The sequence below is a fragment of the Drosophila novamexicana genome, unplaced genomic scaffold (assembly GCF_003285875.2).
Source record: "Drosophila novamexicana strain 15010-1031.04,08,12 unplaced genomic scaffold, DnovRS2.1 tig00000193-arrow-pilon, whole genome shotgun sequence".
Classification (NCBI taxonomy): Eukaryota; Metazoa; Arthropoda; class Insecta; order Diptera; family Drosophilidae; genus Drosophila; species Drosophila novamexicana.
Genome location: NW_020824787.1, coordinates 5978026 through 5999571, shown reverse-complemented (window position 1 = coordinate 5999571; position 21546 = coordinate 5978026). Strand labels below are relative to the sequence as shown.

The 21546-nt window shown below is 43.2% G+C and overlaps 4 protein-coding genes and 2 non-coding genes across 6 annotated transcripts; 4 read left to right on the top strand and 2 right to left on the bottom strand.

Annotated features, from left to right (window-relative positions):
• Positions 1–225: 225 nt before the first annotated feature.
• On the top strand, positions 226–934 carry LOC115759290. The gene is made up of 2 exons (XM_030700191.1): positions 226–302; positions 370–934. Exons 1-2 carry the CDS (start codon positions 226–228, stop codon positions 644–646), a joined length of 354 nt encoding a protein of 117 aa, XP_030556051.1. The 3' UTR covers positions 647–934.
• Positions 935–1012: 78 nt separating this feature from the next.
• Positions 1013–21423, top strand: LOC115759090 (zinc finger protein Xfin). The gene is made up of 5 exons (XM_030699924.1): positions 1013–2436; positions 2896–4091; positions 16327–16521; positions 20321–20667; positions 20749–21423. The coding sequence occupies exons 1-4, from the start codon at positions 1084–1086 to the stop codon at positions 20640–20642; spliced, it is 3066 nt and encodes a 1021-aa protein (XP_030555784.1). The 5' UTR covers positions 1013–1083; the 3' UTR covers positions 20643–20667; positions 20749–21423.
• On the top strand, positions 4962–5806 carry LOC115759088 (collectin-11-like). Its single transcript, XM_030699922.1, has 2 exons — positions 4962–5063; positions 5123–5806. Exons 1-2 carry the CDS (start codon positions 4995–4997, stop codon positions 5747–5749), a joined length of 696 nt encoding a protein of 231 aa, XP_030555782.1. The 5' UTR covers positions 4962–4994; the 3' UTR covers positions 5750–5806.
• On the top strand, positions 10879–11696 carry LOC115759089 (C-type lectin 37Db-like). Its single transcript, XM_030699923.1, has 2 exons — positions 10879–10984; positions 11042–11696. The coding sequence occupies exons 1-2, from the start codon at positions 10916–10918 to the stop codon at positions 11636–11638; spliced, it is 666 nt and encodes a 221-aa protein (XP_030555783.1). The 5' UTR covers positions 10879–10915; the 3' UTR covers positions 11639–11696.
• Trnag-gcc lies at positions 20754–20824 on the bottom strand. The gene has a single exon. It is a non-coding gene; the product is annotated as a tRNA-Gly (tRNA).
• On the bottom strand, positions 21192–21262 carry Trnag-gcc. The gene has a single exon. It is a non-coding gene; the product is annotated as a tRNA-Gly (tRNA).
• Positions 21424–21546: the final 123 nt, after the last annotated feature.

The following is a 21546-nucleotide window of genomic DNA, read 5'->3' as shown; positions in this document are numbered from 1 at the left end:
TTTAACCTCAGACATGGGCCTCGTTTGTATAAATTCCAACAGCAGCCACTGCCAACTGCTGCCGCTGATTGTTGCTGCTGCTGCTGTTGTTGTTCTTCTTCTTCTTGTTGTTGTTGCTGCAATTGTACTGTGAAATTATTAACAACGGCAACAATAGCGCCAGCGTCGACGTCGCCGTCAACGTCGACAGCGACGCATCGTTCATCGCGCTCACATATGGCGGAAATGACACTTTTACATTTAGCATCGCGAGGCGTAAGCCTCGAGCGAGAGAGAGAGAAGGGGAGAGAGAGTGAGTGCGAGTGAGTGAGAGAGGTATAGAGCGCGACACGTACGCTACACAGACGCAATAAACTTCATTTCTGACAGGCCGCAATGCCAACAGGCGGACACGGACATAAACAGGAACACAAAACAGCAGCGGGTCGGGACGGAACGGTGCGGGCTGGCCGGAACAGGCACATGGACAGGAACAGGCACAGGCCCGGGCACAGGAGCACACGCACAGGCGCGCCGGCATGTCAACGCTGTGGTGATGTTGATGCAACAGGGATGGGCAACAGGATTGGCTGTTGACGATGGCGACCCCCATCTGCGCCCCTCCCACACGCCCCTTACAGTTGGCTACATGCGAGCTGCCAGCTAATGAATAAACTGGGCTTGAAATATGACCCGGCAGGATGCATTGCACTCCGGGCCAGCATTTAGACGGTCTCTGTTTATTTGCCGATTGCCCAACGATGCGATGAGAGCTTAGTTTGGCTTGGCATAAAGACTGTTCCGACGAGATCTCAATAAATCAGACAGTCTATTTTATGCACTCAATCAAAATAGCCTCAGGGCAGTCAGAAAAAAGGGGGGCAAAAAAAAGGAATAGGACTTAGCTACGCATCTTGGGAAGTTCATATATTTCCATATCTGGCCGGAAATGGTCATGGTTAGAGTCTATCTCTTTATTTAATTTTTTTTTTTAAAGTAGGAATTAAATTTAACAAGATCACGTATTTTGATTTACCTATTTGATAATTAAAGTACCTGCCATCAAGCTGATCTCTTAGCTTTCTCGCCTTGCAGATTACAATAATGAACGCCGAATCGGATGATCTGGAGGACACTCACCTGTGCATTAAATGCAATGCGACCATTGTGGGTCTGAGTAAATACATTGAGCACCGCAAACAGAATTGTTTAGGAAATGATCGTGCGGCGAAGCAAGTGGTGGCTCCGACCACGGTGACGACGTCGACTCGTACCGAGCACGTGTCGTCATCCACGATCATGAGTCGCTCCAACTTGGAGCACAGCTATGACGGCTTCCACTTTGCAGAGCCGGAGGCGCCGAGCAGTTACCTGCGCAAGACGACCGCCAGTCATGGCGGAAAAACATCCAAGTCCCTGACAGAGGCCTATGATCCGACTTACGAGCTGGGCGCCGATGTGTTCTTTTCTTCGCTGCAGCTGCAAAGCGTCTCAACGGGAGGCAAGACAGGCGCACGCCCGGAGCGAGGAGCCAAGGAAGAACAGAGCTGGCACTCGGCCAGCAGCTGCTCAGATCCATTGCTGAAGGCGATGCGGGAACACGAGGTATCCGACTTCAAGCCGCTCAAATTCGTGCACTCACCAGAAGCCAGCGAGGAGGAGGAGGATGACGACGAGCCCGATGATTTTGATGGGGAAGACGATGATGCAGATCATGAGCACGAACACGATAATGAGCACGAGCACGAGCACGATCACGATGCTGACGAGGATTACGATGCGCGTCATTCGCGGCATTCCCCGCCGACCGTGCCCGCCACGCACACGGGTGGTAAATGGAAACCGGAACATCGTCCTCAGTTACGACACACGCATCTGGAGCGCATCTCGCCCAGCTGGGACGAGGCGCCCGAAGATCCGCACGACCATCCGCCCGCTGAGCATACGCACGGCAAGTGGGTGCCGGGCAGCAAGCAGCTGGAGTACCGCGAAAACATCGATCTGACCAAGCTGCAGCAGCCGGGGGCCAGCTATTGGTGCAACATCTGCTGCCGGCGCCTCAAGACGCGTCTCAACTACGAGCAGCATCTGCGCAGCGGCTACCATCAGCGCCGCGCCGAGGCTGAGTGCCAGCTGGAGCAGGCCAATCTCGAGGGCGCCAATCTAACGCTCACCAAGGACTTTGAGCCAGCGCCGGCGGACCAGCTGCAGCGCCGTCGCCGGCGTCGCGCCAATCTGCTACGCTGCGAGCTGTGCCGCCACAGCATGGCCCGCCATCTCATGGGCAAGCACCTGATCTCGCACTATCACTATCGACGCCTGCAGCAGCAGCAAACACAGCTGCGCCGCCAGAATTCCCTGCACTCCATACTGGAGCACATGGGCAGCATAGTGCGACAGGCGCCCTTCCAGTGCCTGCCCTGCCGCTTCTATGCAAACACGGAGCACTCTTTCCAGGTACGAGGCTCAGTTTTAAAGACTATACAAAGTATTTGTTTGGTATTAAACTAATTCGAAGGCAAACTTCTTTTGATTAACTTTATCTCTTTTCCACCAATATTGCGCGCTTTGTGGTGGATTGCATATAATCGTCGAATTGCACAAAAAATAACTTCCAATGTATACCTTTCCACTCGTTTTCCACCCTTACAGGTGAAATTGTTCAACGTTCATTTAAAGAAAAGTAAGGCATACTCTTTTTATATATGCATACTTGATCAGAGGATTAGATTTAGTTGTTCTTATACGCGGAGTATATATTTGTTGATAAAAAGGAAATTTTGTATAAATGTTATCGATAACACTCACCGATTGATAAGCAACTGCCTCCCGAAGTATTAGATGATCAGATATAGGACGATATTTTTACCTGCCATGATATCGATAACTGATTTATTTTGTGTACCCAACTTGCAGGCACATTGGCGCTCCTCTGCCCATATGGAGCTCACCACTCGACTGGGCGGCAGCTTCTGGTGCAGCTACTGCCAGTTTGAGTGCGCGAGCAACGAGGAGATGTGGCAGCATCTGCTGGGCAATACGCACATGGAGGTGCTGTTCGCCATCAATCGATCGGTGCCCGTTTGCATTGCCCAGCGCCGGCAGCTGAGCTGCTCCGTGTGCAGCGCCAGTTTCCTATACAATGTTCAGTTGAGGCGTCACTTTGCGACGGAGCACGCCGGAATGGTGGCCACGGGCAGCGCTTCCGATGACTATCAGTGCCGCTTTCGTTGCGGGATTTGTGGCGCTGCACAGAGATCGCGAGTGGCTCTGCAGCGGCACGAGAAGCACAAGCATCGCCTGGCCAAATACTACTGTGCCCTTTGCCGTCTGGAGTTCGAGACGCCGCTGGAGGCGCGTCGCCATCGCAGCCTCATGCAGCACAAGCGGCGTGCGAGTCGCCAGCCCAGCCGCAAATCTAGCACTCAACCGGAGCGCGAGATTGAGCACATGCTGCGCGAGGTGCTGGAGGAGCGGCAGCCTGAAAAGCCGACGGCAGCAGCAGCTGCAGCAGTGGCCAGCTCCAAGAGGCGCCGCCTGGTGAGTCAATGCGCCAGCTGCCAGCTTAGCTTTGACACACCGCAGGCCCTGATCCAGCATCGCAGGGAGTCACATCCCATGGACAATCATGCCTGCCTCAGCTGTGGCCTCAGCTTTCAGTCCGCCCAAGCGCTGGGTCGCCACACGCGCAGCTGCCAGCCCATCGCCTCCAGCTCCACAGCTGCGCCAGCTCCCGCCCAGTCCAAGTACTGGGACTGCGATCAGTGCAGCTTCAGCGCTCAATACGAGTCGGATCTGCTCTATCATCGTTTCTTCCATACACGCGGCTCCTCCATGGGCAAGGACGAGCTGCTGCAATGCCCGCTCTGTCCCAAACAGTTCCGCAAGCACTCGCTGCGTGCCCATTTGCGCAATCACACGGACGAGCGCATCTTCGAATGCGCCGAGTGCTTGGCAAAGTTCGCCAGAAGACACAACCTTAAGAATCACATGGCCACCATGCATGGCCATCGGGATCAGACGGCAGCAACCAAGACAACAGCTAAACGGAAGCCGACTGTGTCCAAGACGAAATTTCAGTGTGGCACCTGCGGCAAAATACTGGCAAAAAAGTAAGTACCCTATAAGGGATATTAATTGATTACTAGTTCAGACTGATTTATTTTATTTTATTTAAATTCTAATTGATTTAATATATACCTCTAAGTGTGTGCACACAAGACATTTCAGGCATTGTGATAAATTTAAAATATTTATTACTAGCATGAAGTGCCCAACGTTTAGCTTAAATAGAAAGGTCTAGAAAGATGAAATTTGCGTAGAAGCTTCCCTTTAGATCCGATAAAGGGTTCCTTTTCTACAAAGTTTTTAGCTGGTTCAGAACGCTGGGCTAATCGGCGGATTACTCACTCAGCACGTAGCTTAGGATTCGAGCCATCGAGAAAATGAAAGACAATATTCGTTTCTACGGATTTATATATCTAAAGTCTGAACATGCTATGGGAGCAAATTTCAAACCATTTCAATTTTAAACATTATACCTTTAACCTGTTAAAAATGAATACAAATATTGACTTTTGCAATATATCCTGCTAAAGCGTAATAAATTATGAATAAGTTTGCTTGAAACTTTATTATTTTCTTCACCCGATTGTGTTTCACACTTAGCTGAGACTCCAATGAAATGTATTTTCGATAAAATGACTGCAGACCGATTTTGGATATGCTTCAAGAGTAATTTCTCATTTCATTTGCATAACGCTGGCTGTTTTTAATATGCATAACAAATTATCGATTCGGATAAGGAATAAAATTGTAACAGGCTTGCGTAACACCTTGATCTAAATCAGCTAAAATGGAATCTATAATTGAATGTATAATTTCACACATCAGACGGAAACTATTTGCTAAAAGCAAATCTCCACTTCCGCAATAAGTTGATATATAAAGCAGATTGTCTTCATGAATGCATCAGTTTTCTGCGGGCTTTTTGTGGACTACTATATATATTTAAAATGAAAGTCATATTGGTAGCATTTCTAATCTCCATTCTGGTCCATCAAGGAATCTGTTACGATAGTGATGTGAGTTCAACTGTCCAATTAACCTGTAGATTATCTTAAGTGTGTTTGCCGTCCCGCAGGAATTCGTGGAACTTGCGCCAGTTAGAAGACGCAATTCCAGTGGTTGCTTTAAGCTCGTTAGGCCCTTGATCGATTATACGATCAAAATGCAGAACCGATTCGATGAGCAGGGCTATGCGTTCGAGACGAGTGCCCACAAGGCGTTGGCGAAAATTACGCTTTTGGTGAATGAGAGGTTTGAGAAGCTTGAAAATCTGAAAGAACCAGCTGATGATAAAAGTAATAAGAGCCGGGAAATTTATTTCCTTGAAGAGGAATATAAGAACAACTGGATTGGAGCAGCTCATGTATGTCGATCGCTAGGCGGGCATTTGGCCAATGTGAAAAATGAAGACGTTTTCAATACAATAACTGAAAAAATCGAGGGCCTCAAGGCGAACAACAATGCTTCAAAGCACGGCTTTTGGGTCGATATCAATGACCTTAGCCAGGAGGGACAATACCAATCGTTAACCTCTGGCAAGGATGCGTCTTTCCTGAAGTGGGATGAAACTGAACCCGATAACAAAGACAATGACGAGGATTGCGTCGAAATCCGTAAACGTGAGGATGGGTCTAGTTATTTTATGTATGACGTCCAATGTGAGAAGAATAACTATTTCGTCTGCGAGATACTCGACGAGTGAAGAAAATGAACGAATGTATCTACAAATATGCACAATAAATATTTTTTGCTTATTTCATTTATAATCTTAAATCTTATATCTAATTAAGTCCTACCAAAGTTCTCAGTTCTTCGGCGTCAAATGTCGGATCGCCACTCAGTCTGCTTATAGCTGGAAAATCCACAAGCTCCCATTGCATTACCGGAAAATTTATCTATAACGCTCTTATTGGAAATTTTCTATATTTGATTTTGTGGAAAGGGAACGAGGTTTCAAAAGGTTGAAGTAAACTTGATATGTGTATACCTTGCAAGGGCAATAATCGAAGATCTGTATCCGTTTCCATTCTTAACTCTTATCGATTTTGGTCAATCTTCGATTCTTATCAATCTTTCATTCTTATCGATTACTAAAAAACGGGCAAGCTATCAATGCTTTTAAAAGAACTCGTGCAACACGGCCACTAAGAGGACCTTCAGCAGACAAACGTATAATCAAACGGACATGGCCAGATGGACTCGGTTATTGATGCTTAACAAAAATAGTTGGGAATACTTCCTTCTGCCTAAAATGGATGAGAACAGCAATAAAAACAAGTCAATGAAAAGCATTACTCGAAGTGAAGTATCGAGTTCGAGTCTTGGCAGCGAAAAATCGTATGATGCCGAACAACAATGATGAACAAAAATAATAAAAAAAAAATAAAGAAAAATGTATTTTTTATATAAATATTAATCAATCTAATTAGAACATATCAGCTGGGAACACCGAAGAGATTTAGGTATATCACTATATATATATCCTGGTTTTATTATTTATCTTGTGCTCTAAATATATAATGAAATTGATTTATATTAAATTCTTATTTGTTGCTGCCAATGCAATACACTTACCCAGTCAGCCCAACAAGTTTCTCTAGAGTTCTTTAAAAGCTCAGCCCATGGACACTTGATATATGTTATGCATTCTGACGTGATGCTCATGAGGGCATGCCACATGCAACAAAAGCAAGAACCTTCAATGCGGCTGCCAGTTACAGAGCCAAAAGCTTGCCAATGACCATCAACAGCTGCGATTGGAAATGGAGCGAGCTTCAAATGAGACGAGGCAACCCACAACACGTTCCGTATTCCGTTCCGTATTCTGTTCTGTTCTGTTCTGTTCTGCCTTCGACCGCAAACCGAACAATGTCCGAGTCAATTTCGCAGATTCATAAAAATGAATGAATGCACAGCGAGCGTTGAGTAGGAATCCAAGGCAATCCCTTAAATCGTCGGATTGGCGCTGGCATTGGAAATGGGAAATCAAGTTTTCTGAAATTGACTCTCAAGTGACGGAACGAACAGCTGGACTGGACAGGACCGGGCGGTGTATGGGCTCATGGGCTGGGTCAGGGGCTATGGAAAGCTACCATTAAAATGAATTGCACTGCACTTTGTGCCATCAACAGAACCAACTCCCGGACAGCGAATGATGCAGCATAGGAATGACTTAAAATACAAAATAAAATAAACTAAAAGCGCAGACATAAAAGAAACAAGAAGAAACCTCAACTGCAAAGTGCTAAAGATTAAATACCCTTGCGGACATTTAGCAAATATGGGAGTACTCAAATATTTGAATAAATGTAAAGTTTTTCATGTCAGATCGACAAATGATATGGGTAAATCCGGCTAACTTTTGGTTCAATCTCTTTGGCACAATCTCTCATCTAGAAAGCTTGAAAATTGACAGATATATAGATCATCATCATATAAACTCAGTCCATCGGTCTGATCTAAAATATTATTATAGTGTTTTAACTATCACACCAACTTTTGAAAGGCATCTCAACACCAAGCGCCTGAAACTCGAGCCCGGATCTTAACTGTCCGATCTAAAATATATATCATTTTAAGGCTGCGGAAACACATGTGGTATCAAAATTATTATAACCTCTGGAAGGGTAGACGAAATGAGCAGAAGAGGCAACAACGAATTGGAAATGCGAAACGAAACGAAGCCGCGCCGCGTCGCGCCCCAGCCAAAAGAATCCGATTCCGTATCCAGCCAAACAGAACAGAACATTGCACGCCATTTCAATAAAAGTGAATTGCCCAACGACGAGGACGATGGCGATGGCGACGACGACTACGACAGAAACTTTAGACTGATGCTGATGCTGATGTTGGCAAAGTATCCGCACAGGACCCCGGCTAACCAGCAGCTAGCAGCCAGCAGCCGTAAAAGTTGAGTTAGTTCAAGTCTGGAATTCCGGAAGTGAGCTGCGCTGCGCTGTTGACATGACTGACGACGACGACGAGGACGACGACGGAGACGGAGTCGATGAAGGCGTCGCGTCCTTTTCTCGACTGGGGGGTGCTGAAACTTTGTGCGGCTCCTTTTCGCCCCTCTCTCTGTTATCTTTCTCTAGCCATTTCGCTCTTTCGCGGCGACTGTCTCAGAGTTGATCTGCGAGTCGACTCCTTGCCGGCCACTCGGTCTCGTTAGTCGTAAAAGCAAAGTATCTACATCAAGCGCGCACGACAATAACTTCAAATGAGCATTTTAATAAATTTTTCAAATAATCACTTGAAAAGTGGAAAACTCTCTGCACCAGTCACTATCCCTGTCTCTGTTCCTGTCTCTTTCTCAGTCTCCAGCTGCCATACGCTTGCTTTATGCATCCAGCTATTCCCAGTCCGACTCAGTCTCAGATCCGTTGCCTGTTCCGGCGACTCGCTGCAATTCAACTTAATGTTTGCTTAAGGAATTAGTTGCAACTTGGCAGCGAGCATCGCATCAACTATGGAATATGGGCTTGGCTATATATGGATATATATGTGTATGTGTATACTTGTGGACGTCGTCACTGTGGAGACTGAGCAAGTTATGATTGGTTATGGCTGAAACGTAATTGGATGGCCAGATTTGGATCTGTCGAGGCTAATGGCATTCCGACAGTAATCCTGTGAGTCAGACGATAATAAATACAGCTAGCTGGAAAAGAGGCATTGCTATGCAGGAAATTTTCATGCAAGAATGTTCTTGAACGAACATATCTCGATTTCGAGGTCTTCACAATGCAGTGAATGATATATAATATTTAAAACTACTTTGCAAACCACATCAAACTCTTTCTAGTACTGTATAAAGTCAATTAGTCGACTTAGTTAAAGAAGGAAAATGCATACCACAAAATTCTCAGAACAAAAATAACCCTTGATTAAATACCCAAATATGAGGCAGAGTTGTGCAAAGGATTTTTGCACATATAATAAGTTTTTGCAATAATATTTTATCCATTTGTAAATATTTGGAGTATTGACTTGATAGCTTGCTAGCTTTGATAACTCCCAAGGCTAGGCTAATTTTATGTATTTAAAATGTAGCAGAATATAATCCATTTTGTACTATAAACAAGCCCATTTTATTAAGGCATTCATAAAAGCTACTAAAGTGAGCAAAAATTGAAGAAATTGGCAAATTTATGAACTCAGCTCAACTGGCAATTTAGAAGCCACCATGAAATCGCATTTTAATAATCTAATTAAATAAAACTGATTTTAAGCAGTGCATTTAGAATGTCTTTATTCCTATTACATACAACCAAACAATTGCCGTTGGCATATCCTAATCCGTAAAAACAACAAAACAAAAGTTAAGCAAAGGACTATAATATTGTATTTTATTTTATTTATTTTTATTTTTTATTTTCTTTGGCTGGCTGGAGAGCTGCAAATAACATGTGCCGCATGTTGTGCCCGCTCGCTGCAGCATGCTAGTATATATCTTTTGTTGATTCTGTTTATTTTTTCGGCAGGACGATTGCACTTTTTGGTGGCATAGCCGCAGGCTTGATTTGCGAGTGCATTGCATACTTTGTGGCGGGTGGCAGGTCCAGTTGCAGTCCTGCCATATGTGCCACAAATGTGTGCTTGTGTGTGTGTGTGTGTGTGTGTGTGTGTGTGTGTGTGTGTGTGTGTGTGTGCCGAGAATGTCCAGCACTTAATGAGTTATTTTTGGTTACTTATTTTGCACTTGCAGCAATCGCTTTTCGCTTGGAATTTTTAATTAATGCAAAATGCGCGCTTCCCCAATTTTCATTTGCAGAGCTTTTTCTGCTGCATTTCTTGCTACCCGCGCCGAGTCCAAACTATTTCGGGAATACTGCAAGTATGGGGTGGGTAAATTATATGACATTTTCATATGAGCAAGTAAATTACGGATCCATTGCACCAAGTCCTGAGGCTTGTTTCCGTTTATTGCTTTCAGCATTTTTAATTAGCAGATTTTTGGGATGTGGGCATAAAATGTTTAGAAATTGCATGCATTTGTATTATATTTTATTTTATTTTGTAGTGTATCTTAAGTTACAGAAAATGATTGGTATACGTACCCTGTTCTCATTAAAAATACTTATAAACAGAATATATGATACTGCAGTTATGTAAATCTTTAAATATAACGAAAGCGGATGCATCTTTGAATTTTTGGTGAACACTTTCTAATAAGGTATTCAGAACAAGCTATTATTTTTTTTTGAGAATACATCCCAATTCCCTAAGATCGATAAATATCGATTTTTATCTCTAGTCTTTTCATCACACTTTTCTGGATTATTAGAGCTAGAGATTCCAAAATTTGGCAGTTAGATTCTTAACAGCAATAAGAAGTCAGGTATGTTTCTTTCTCTTGACTGAATAATTTCGTAAATCGACGAGAAAGAGACACGTAGAAGATTTAATACCATTGCAGACATTTGCTCGTAAATGATGATTTAGATGAAAATGACGTTGAGAGCAGAATATTTTGCCATGGAAGAAGATCTATGTAAAATTTCATGAATTTATAAAGAAACAGCCGCGCAGTGTCGGGTTACACCAGCCGCCATATTTATTAGATCACGTGTGTAGAAACGTAGACTTTAAAGAATAAATGCATTAAAGAGGCATACAAAATTGTAAGACCTTGAAAGTCGGCACAGTCTGATAACAATAAGGAAAATATTCAACGACCTTGCGTAATATGTGACCTTATCTAATAGTCCCCCTGAAATTGTGATTCCACACATACTACACAGATTGCGACCATTTCACGCGAACGAATACTTCCGGATAAAGAATATATAAGGCAGTTTATTTAACCGGATGATTCAGTTTTCTGCTGTCCGTCTGTAGAAGAAAGCAAAAATATATATAGTGAAATATGAAGGAGATCTTTGTTGGCCTTCTAATCACGTTCCTGGCAGCACATGGCAGCAGCGATTCAGTCTCTGTAAGTTAAGCTTCCCAATTGTAAGAGATAATTTCAAAACTGTGCGCGGTGTTACAGGATTCTCTGGAGGAGATTCAACCGAGAGCTCTCAGGGAAGGCGAATGCTTTGGACTCGTGAAGCCCCTGTTGGAGCATGCGATAGCGATGCACAAGTGGAGACCGAATAAATATGAGCTAAATAAGCTGAACAATGTGGAAACACTGTTGAACGAAAGGTTTGACACTTTCGAAAACAATTTAAATAAGAAAAAATTGCGACCTGTGGACACAGCTCCATTTAAGCAAATTGGAGACAAATACTATTTTATCGAAAACAATTTGAAAATGGACTGGTTCGGAGCATTGCATAAATGCCACAGCCTGGACGGACACCTGGCGAGTCTGCAGAGCGAAACTGAGCTGGATGCACTTAAGAATAAGCTGAGCAAAGACAATTATTGGGTGGATATCAATGATCTTGCCGTGGAGGGCACATTTCAATCTATCACCACTGGCCTGAATGCAACCTTTCTGAAGTGGGGCAGCGGAGAGCCAAATGACGAGTATAGTCACGATGATTGCGTCGGATTGCGCAAGAGATTTTCATATGACATGAACGATGCCGATTGCGAGGATGCATACAACTTTATTTGCGAGAAGCAATTCGAATCGTAAGCAAGGGCTTCTTTCGTACATATGTTCGATATTATAAATAAATATGCATGTCTGAGTGTTTGAGTGTTTATTTAAACAAACAAAGTCGAAAATTAACTTCAAGCAAAGGGTCTTTCAGTTTCAGACATGACCGACTTGGGTCTTGATACAAATTTGGATATGATATTATTATAACCTTGAAGAGGCTATTATACTCATGTCATGCAATATAGAAGGAGACATCCCGACCCCATTAAGCAAATATATTCTAGATTATCTAGAATCAATCTAGATCAACAGCCGAGTTGATCAAACTCAGCATTTGCGAACTTCACTAATGTCCACAAGAGTATTACATCTTTGACGTGTCGAAGATATCGCAAGGCTCTCTTTCTGGTACATAAACTCCTAGGAATAATCGGTCAAAAATAAGTTTTTGTTTGAATAATGTCATCTGTTTTTCTGGTTATCTTGCCCAGATCCATTTTAATTTTTAATTTTCCGCCATTTCGGTTATTTGTGCGGCATCTCTTTTAAGCGGACACGGCCTAGGCAGGATAATACCTATGTACTTTTATAGCCAGATGGAATTCTTTGAATGTTCATAAAAGTAAACAAGATTAAAATAGATTTGGCTCACAGCGTACAACTAATCCGAAGCTCGGGCACATTTTTGCACATTAAGAACTTGAAGCTTGCTGCGGTATTAATAGGAATGCACTGCGAAGATGGGGCATGCCCCTTGAGGCAAGCAGCGTGCGTGTGTGTGTGTGTGTAGAGTACAAGTGCAAGGGTGACATTTAACGGTAATTTCCGGCGAAGATACTTGTACAGCATCAAGTTTTGGGCTGCCAGCCAGATAAGCGGCAAAAGGCAAACGCGCAATGTTGAAAGGTGTTGGGCACTTCCCTAATTACACATGGCATAAATGTGCAGCCACGCCCCCGTAACTAATTTCACATGCAACACAGGACGAGCCATCAAAATCCAGCTAATGTCGCACAAGCGAACAACAACTTGGGAACTGAAAAGACGGCACAAGACTTACGTACCAATTACATGAAAGTTGGCCAAGAAATGGCAAGCTGGCTGAGGCTGTGGATAAGGGGTTATGGCTATTGAGCTTGGTGGGGTTGGGTTTGGTTTGCCTGGGTGCTGGGGGGCTTGGGGGCTGGCAAAAGTTGAGCACATCCTTGTGACTGACACCGGAAGCAGTCGCTGCACTGGTGACTAACACCCGCGGCACAAAACTTACCCGCCCAGAACAAGGCAGAGCCCAAGACAAGACACGACGCGACAAGCAAGAGAGAGACTGTCATAAATATTTATGCGAGTTTTGGGAACAACAATGCCAGCGCAACAACATTGACTGCGACGGGTGGCAGTCGCCCAGACTTTGGCCAAAAACCCAAGCAACAGCCCACACTCCAGCACACACATGCGATTGTCTAAGACATGCCGCACAGAGAGCCAGAACGAGAGGGAGAGAGATAGTGGCACCTTCTTCGCATGCAGCTGACAATGAGCAGCAGGATACATTTGCACCTGCCGCAGCTCGCAGTCCCCATGCACCCGCCCGCGCATCCGCAGCCGCATCATGTTTGCTCAGCTTCTTGGGCTTCCTGCCAGTTGTCCTTTGCTATTGCATTCCCCAGCCGCCGTCTCGCCGCGCTGCTAATGGATGGCGTGCAAAAGTTGACACAACACCAAAGCCAAACAGCTTCTTTGCCGCGTGCAGCTGCTGCTCGACTGATTCCCAGAGACGCCCCAGTTCGTCTTTTAAAACCCACCCACCATCCGCTTCCCAGATCCGCCTAACCCAGCCCGTCGTCCGTCGCCCATCCACACCCATTGACTGCAGAACAAAAGGGCAAAGTTTTCGTCGCCGGGCGTGAAACGTTTCGTCAACTAATCGCAACGAAGCTTCGCTGCATCGGAACCACCATCCGCATCCGCATCAGCATCCGCATTCGCATCCGTATTGAAAGGCGGCGCCTCAATGCTGGGCGTGTTTAGATTTTAAATGCACTTCTGAACCTTAAACTTGTGTAGATCTTGGGCTTCTTAAAGGCCACATCTATGCATATTCTTTTAAATTGTATTATTAGAAAATGCCTTTTAGAATATTATTTGTGTACAACTTAAAGGAACTTCTATCCTGGCCATACCCCAAACTAAATTGGCCAAGATATCCTGACAAATAGATAGGTTTTCCATAAAACTCATTGGTTTAAACATTCTGCCTATAGAGAAAAGTATTGTAGTCCGATTTTGATAAGATTTTGCGTATAAATCATGCTAGGACTTGTAAATAACTTATTGTATGATTCTGCCTATATAGCTATATATGATATAGTAATACGATTTAGATAATATTCTGCTTGGATCAATGCTTTTATAAAAAAGAAAGCATTCATGATAAAGAAATTTTACTGCCGTCCCATTATTCCTATGTTAGCTATATAGCTGGACAATAGACATAATCGACTGATTCCAAAATATATACACAGCCTGCAACAAAAAGACGTTCCTATGCTTAATAATTAGATAAATAATTAAGTCACAGACTTATCGATTATAAAAAGTAGCAATTGTTTTGATCGTATAAATACGGAATACATGGATGCAGGCTTATGCGCTTATATGTAGATATTCTTCCAGTTTCAGCTGACAACTGGGCAAATTGGCTCGGCGCACAATTTAATTTAATTTACGCTAATGTCCTTGGGGCCTGTGCCGTGAAAATATATCAGACAACAGCAGAAGCAAACGAATCAGCGGGACAGACGGCGAATTAAAGCTGGAGAAGTTCTTCGAGTTGTGGAAATCGCTGAGAACTGAGCTGAGAAGCTGTCCATGGTGGGGCGGGTCGGGACGGGGCACGCAGCTCTGTAAAATGCAGCTGAGCAAATAAAAGTTAATGTTATAACTGAAAATACAAGGCAGGAACGAACCGAGCAAAAGATAATTTTGTTGCTGTTCCCGTTGCTGTTGCATCTAATTCGCTTTGCTTTTCTCTCAGCATTATGTTGTTGCTGGCGGCACCATTATCCCAGTGAATGGCAGCAACAGCAACAACAACAATTTACGGCAAACTCCTGCAGGTGAAATGGCATCCTTTTGTCAACGTCTCAAACGGCTGGCAACGCCTTGGACAAACGTTGACTCCCCAGCCGTGCTCCTCGCAGCACGCCCGTCATCCTGTTGTCGTTGTCATACTCGTTGCTATTCAAACTCCATACAAAGTGACATTTCACATATCAACGCCGCCGTCGCCGTCGACGAGGATGTTGCTCCTGCTCCTCCTGCTCCTGCTGCTGCTGCTGTTGTTGCCGCCCACGCGACGGCATCATTAGAAATGCATGACAATGTCGCCAACACCAGCACAGGCCACACCCAGCCGCCCCTTTCGTGCCATTGAGCCCACTATTCCTTATAGCCATATCTCTGCTGTTGCTTTTCCTGGCATTGTTGCCGTTAAGAGGAATTTAGATTAAAGATTGAAACTTTGTTAATGTCGCGCATTATTAAGAAGAATCTTTTTCAAGAGCCAACGCCGCATAAATTCCAAATGAACAACGGAAATTAACACTTTCAATATTTATGCGCATAGCTGCTCTTCCATTACCTTTCATTTATTTGCCCTAAAATAACATTAAGAATTCTGTTGCACAAATCGTTTACTAACTCAATGACAATTCCATTTACATTATTAGTCTAAATATAATTACTTTTCGAGCGATATTAAGTAGAAATAGTAGATCTGGCTTTACTCATCTGAGGTCTTTCTGACGGTTCCTACAAACTTCAAATATACAAAAGAATTTTTATTTAATTATAGTACCTCATTTTCTCTATTATTCGTTGTACTTATATTCTAATTTGATTTACTACACCTACCGCGTATAGCCCGGCCTTGGTCGGATCTAAGTTTCTTGCTTCAAATTCTAAACAAAACTTTCCCGTCCATTTCGCACCCGTCTTAAATTTAAATCTACCCGCAATTCCTTTAGTTACACAAACTAAAATATATTTAATGTGAAATACTCCTTTATCTTTATCATCTGACAACATGGCAATTAAACTGATCAACAAATTAAACAGAAGTAAACCCAATTTAATGCATTAAATCAAAAAAATAAAATGCTATAAAATAGTTGGGATAAACTATTTAAATCTACATTAAAAAGAAACAAACTAAATTATTTCTATACTGTCATTTCCTCTATATATTCTGATCTCATATCCCAAGCACAACTGTTTAATTCTTCTTCCCAAATCTTGCTCTTTAAACAAATGCAAATAAAGCGTCCCGAATGTTAGACTCTTTTTAAAGTCGGCGACGACGACGACGACTCTCAGCTGTTTCGATTAATTAGCATCCGTAATTGATGTGCACAAAAGTTTTGCCAACGAGTTTGCATTTGGTTTGTGGGCCGACGACGACTACTGTGTTCCTTTTTGGTGTGGACGTGGCCTAGGTCCGTCCAGGTTTGTGTCCCTGTGCCGAACGTGCCGGCTGTCTGACGGGACGGCCTAGGCGAATGGGACGTGACTCTGGTGCGAATTACTTTTGCTTTGATTTAATGTAATTAAACAATTTTCTAATAAAATGCGAAACATATAAAATAAAAGCGAACAATGTGACGTAGAGCGTCACACAGATTTCTCCCACCGACTCTTAAATCAATCTTGTAATTTAATTTTAGATACTCACTTAAGCTGCACGAGATGAGCCACGCTTCGGTGGAACGTCAATTTCGGTGCCAACACGAGGACTGTTCATATGCGGGCCTTACGCCGGAGGCTCTCAAAACCCATCTTATATCTCATGCCAAGGGCAGTCACAAGTGTGAACACGAAAACTGCAACTATGTGGGCAAAAGTGAGCTGCACTTGAAGAGGTGAGTGAAAAGGCCTAAAATATATATACAATATTACATACATATTAGGATTTATACTGCATTGAGTATTTATATAACACTAGCGGATATACCCCGCTCCTGTCGTGATACCTATAAGATAAAGAAACAAAGAGCCAAACCTCGTGGAAATCGGATGGGATTTGACCGGGTTTAGGGGGGTGGGAAATGTGTACGTAGGCATGTACGTATTATACATTTGTGTGTGGGCGTGTGTGTGTTAGTGAATGCATGCATGTATTTATGCATATATGTGTGCATGCATGTTTTTTTCTAATAACAAACGCAGGCCAAGCTTATTTGTAGCTGTGCTGCAAAATTAAATAAAACAAATTTCTACCAAGTGCTCTACTACTCGATTCTCATGAATTCAAGTAGGCCCTGCAGTATTTGATTAATTTTTAGTATGTGCCTAACAAGTGTGTTGGTGATATAGTCAGGAGTGAATATGTTTGTAGGATGTACGTATGTATGCATGTATGTATGTATACATGTTTGAATAAATACAGACAAACATGCATAAATACAAATAAACATGCTCAAACATGCGTACATCATTTGCAGACATGCACACAAACATGTAAATACGCATGCATATATTTCTATATGCAGAAATGCATTCATACATACATGCATATATATATATATATATTTATTCATGGTTGCATATATACAAAACAAACATGTTTGCATGTATATGCAAACTTAAAACTTGACAATAAAATGAGTACAGAGTATATATGAGTGAATTTACAATCGAATAGATTTGTATTCAAACAACAAAATGTATTTAAATTTCAATCTTACGCACACCAAATTCCATATTCAACCATTTTTACCATTCGAAACGGCGACTTTTACAATCCGCTTGTCGTCTAAAGAAGAGGCTGCAGAATTTATTCGTTTTCTTGAAAATGTTTCCAAATAATCAAAAGGTAATAATAAATGGACTACATACCAATCGAGCTCAATTCCCATTCGAGCGATACTCGATAGGGTGAGGTCGAGGCCTACTCCTGACGCCATGACGGAGCGCTATTACTAATCTACAAAATGCTAATCTGGATTTACCGATGAAGTCAAATACAATTGCCAAGCGCACAAAATAAACGAGCGACATTTTCTACACGAATTTAAATTTCTCAAAAGAAAAAAACAAAAAACAAACAGCAAATGGAAATGGTAATAAAAAGGAGCAACAAGAGCAAAATGTCATCCATAATTGCAGACTTTGAATTGCAATTGCATAAATTGATGAGAACAACAACAATAACAACTGCAGCAGCAGCAGCGGCAGCAGCAGCAACCACTGAAAGGAGCTGCTGACTGGGCAGTGCCAATCGCAGTCAAAGAGCTGCGGAGCAGGCAGCCAAACGGATCGGATCGAGAGTCGACCGAGTCGTACCACAAAATCGTGACTTATCGATCGCCTTTGATATGCACATTGAATTCTTGTAATATTTCCACTGCGCTCTCTACTGGCCCCAAAGATACGCGACGTGAATGGCTATTTGGAAATGAAGCGGCAGCAGCTGCTGCTGCTCCAACCGCTTCACCCGTCTCTGCCACTGCGCCGCCTGCCCCTCCTCCCTCGCATGGACGCAGCGACAGCGTCGATCCGCATCCGAATGGCGCAACGTTCGCGGACTTTTGGCCAATTGCCGGCATTGGCATTGCCACTGCCACTGCCACCGTTGCCTGCCACTGTGCAGCTGTCCGCCCCACTGCATCACACTCACACACACACACACACACACAGACAGACACACACGCTCACACACACTCTCATATAGTTGCTGCAACTGGGAGTTGAATAAATGGGTATTCGTCTTGCAGCATTGCGACGCATCGCTACGATCGCTTTGATGGGGGACAACTTTTGCGTCTTTTGTTGCTGTTGCGCAGAATTTGAATATTTAATATCGAATAGCTGGATAGTTATGCGGAGTACACTTCTATAGTTAACTATTTGTATTGTATTATGCCGAAATACTGTAGAAACGCTGCATTATGGTCGTTGGGGATCTGTTGCTGAACACGTTCACGAAACAAAGGACAATTCTTTCTCTATTCCACAAATTGAGTGTGGCAGAAATGTGGAAATGGTTGAAAACCTGAAGTACAATTATTGTACTTGTATTCAAATAAATCAAATATTACATTTTATTTATACATATATTATACAAATAGTACCCTTACATATAAACTTGAAAAATCCATTAAAACGGGTGGAAAAATCATGGGTAATCTGATTTGAGTTGCAAGCTGAAGCTGAATTCTATAAGAGAACAATTGAATACAGACAAATCTTTGACACTTTGCGGTTAGGGGGGTCAACTTGAACTGCTTCCGCCCAATTTGGGGGATTGTCCACAACGCCACAACTGAGCTCATTAAAAATGTTTTGTTCTGTAGGTTAAGTTGTCAGGCATGCATAAATCCCACAAAATTCGACTAAAATACACAAGCACACACAGACACTGTTGTGACGCGCTTAACTGGCAGTCGAGATCTTCAATTAGCTATCAAAAGAAAGAAAAGAGCGGAGTTTGTCCAGGAATTCAAAGGCTGGCCAAAACGCGTCCAGTTTCGGCCTCGTTTCGGACGTTCGATGGGTTGTCGGCATTGCCGGACGCCGCTCAAAGCGACGCCTGAGACGACGCACCGAGGGAAGGAATCGGGAGCGGTTGGAGGAGGAGTAGGAGCTGGCGGAGGTGGAGGCAACTCCTACAACTTGCTGCCAAGCACGAAGCTGCAACTGCAACAGCGGCAACATTACTTGCCGCTAATTAAGCCTACCGACTGCGCATGAGCCGCGCTAGGGTTGCCCTCGCCCTCGCCCTCGCTCCCGTCCCCACCCCCGCCTCTGTAGCTGTGCCTGAGATTTCACACAGATTCCGATTCGGCGACCACGCAGAACATTGGCAATTAATTGTGAGTCCTCGGTTTGGACAGTAGCTGATAAGTGGAGTGGACAACAACACCAGCAACAAATGAGCGTCAGCCGCAGGCCTCGATCCCGCTTCTGGGCACAGGGGAGTCGACCACAGCTCGAAAAGCCCGAACCGGCATCGGGTCGTAATTGAAGGCGCGTAACTGTGTGCACCCTTCAGTCTTGTATAGCAGTCGCTTCGTTCGGGCATATAGGTTCAAAGATCAGCGAGACACGTTACTTAAATATATTTTAAAAATATATATATGACATACAAGTTCGGGTCAAGCAAAGAGTCCTTGATAAGTTGTGCTTGTTTGTTCGTTGAGAAAAATTCCGTTCTGTTTTTTCGTTTTTACCCTAGAAAAATGCACCAGTTACTGTATTATGACGTGATAATCACATAACATATTTAAGCATATCTAACTATCCATTGAATAAGCATTCTTAATATATTAGGATGTTTTGTATATCCCATTGGCCGCAGCGTCCAGAGCCTAACCCTGCGAGCGATCGTTTCCGAATGCGCTTTGCCGCTGTTTACAAAACTGATCTCCATCTGAGGGTATTGGGTCTTGGTGTTGGCTACTGGTGCCGCTGCCTGTCCCGGTGCCGGTAAAGATCGGTGGCGTTCTTTTGGTTTGCCCAAAGTCGTTGCGAACTTACTCGTATTTTGTATTTTGATTTCAAGCGTGCGATTCGAATGCGAAATTAGCAATTAGTTGCTGGCTGCGTTGCTGGGGGACAGCCGCCACTGGAATTTACCGTCTAATCAAGCCAAAGATTTTAAATATGGCTTTGCAGTGCGCGAATACTTAACAGTTTTCTCTACTCCCTATTTTTCTGCAGGCATCTCAAGTCGCATGCAGCCGAGCCAGAGATGGGCGAGGGTGGCAAATGGTTCTCGTGCGATCAGTGCGAGTTCAGGGCGCGCATCAAGGGTCATCTGAACCGTCACATGCGTCGCCACACCGGGGAGAAGCCCCATCAGTGCCCCCACTGCGACTTCCAGTGCAGCAGCATGGACAATTTACGCAAACACATTGTCAAGACGGGCAAACATCCGGGCAAGTTTATCTACGAGTGTTCGGCTTGTGCCGACGCCTTCAAGAGCAACAGCTTCAAAGAATATCAAATACATTTGACAACGCACAAGAAATCAATTCCATAAGGCACTTGGAGCTCTTCAGAGCATGGTAAGCATTTGCGAAGACTTATAAATAATTCAATTTACAAAAAAAAATGATACTACTTTGCATTAATAAAATACAAAATAGATTTTTGCATCGGCCGGGAATCGAACCCGGGCCGCCCGCGTGGCAGGCGAGCATTCTACCACTGAACCACCGATGCTTCTATAAATTGGCGATCAAAATTTATAGTGTTAAGCTTTCGGCAAATTAAAAACAAAATTTTTACTTGAAAAGTTAAGTTTTATATGTGCCAAGTCCACAGTTATTTTATTTTTTGCAAAATTCACTTGACTAAACTATGGACCGTTAGTGCCTAACATGCACTAACAAAAAAAAATACAATTGTATGTATATTAACATGTGTTTAAATAATTCAAAGATTATTTAAAATACCATGGCAGTGACTGCATAAGTATAACAACAAATTCATAAACCAACTGAAGTAGGCCATAAGCAGGCATCGGCTTGAATTAGTTTATATTTTAAATATCGCGTTTGTACATAAAAAAAATATAAAAAGATAACTTTGCATCGGCCGGGAATCGAACCCGGGCCGCCCGCGTGGCAGGCGAGCATTCTACCACTGAACCACCGATGCTTCGGTGAATCAGAAGTCAAAACTAAGCATCTTAAAGCTAGCAGAAATATGAATATCAAGAGTTCCTAGTATGTAATTAAAAATATTTATAAATTAAATAAAAATAAATTAAACTGATTTGATAAATTATATGCTTTAAGTGGAAGAGTCGCTTCTATAATTTAAAATACATTTCTCTTACTTCCTTTGTATGTAAGAGCACAATATTATTGTATCCTAAAAATATCAATTTTAAAATGTTTATAAAAGATTATAGCTGCGAACAATTTTAATTTTATCACTTT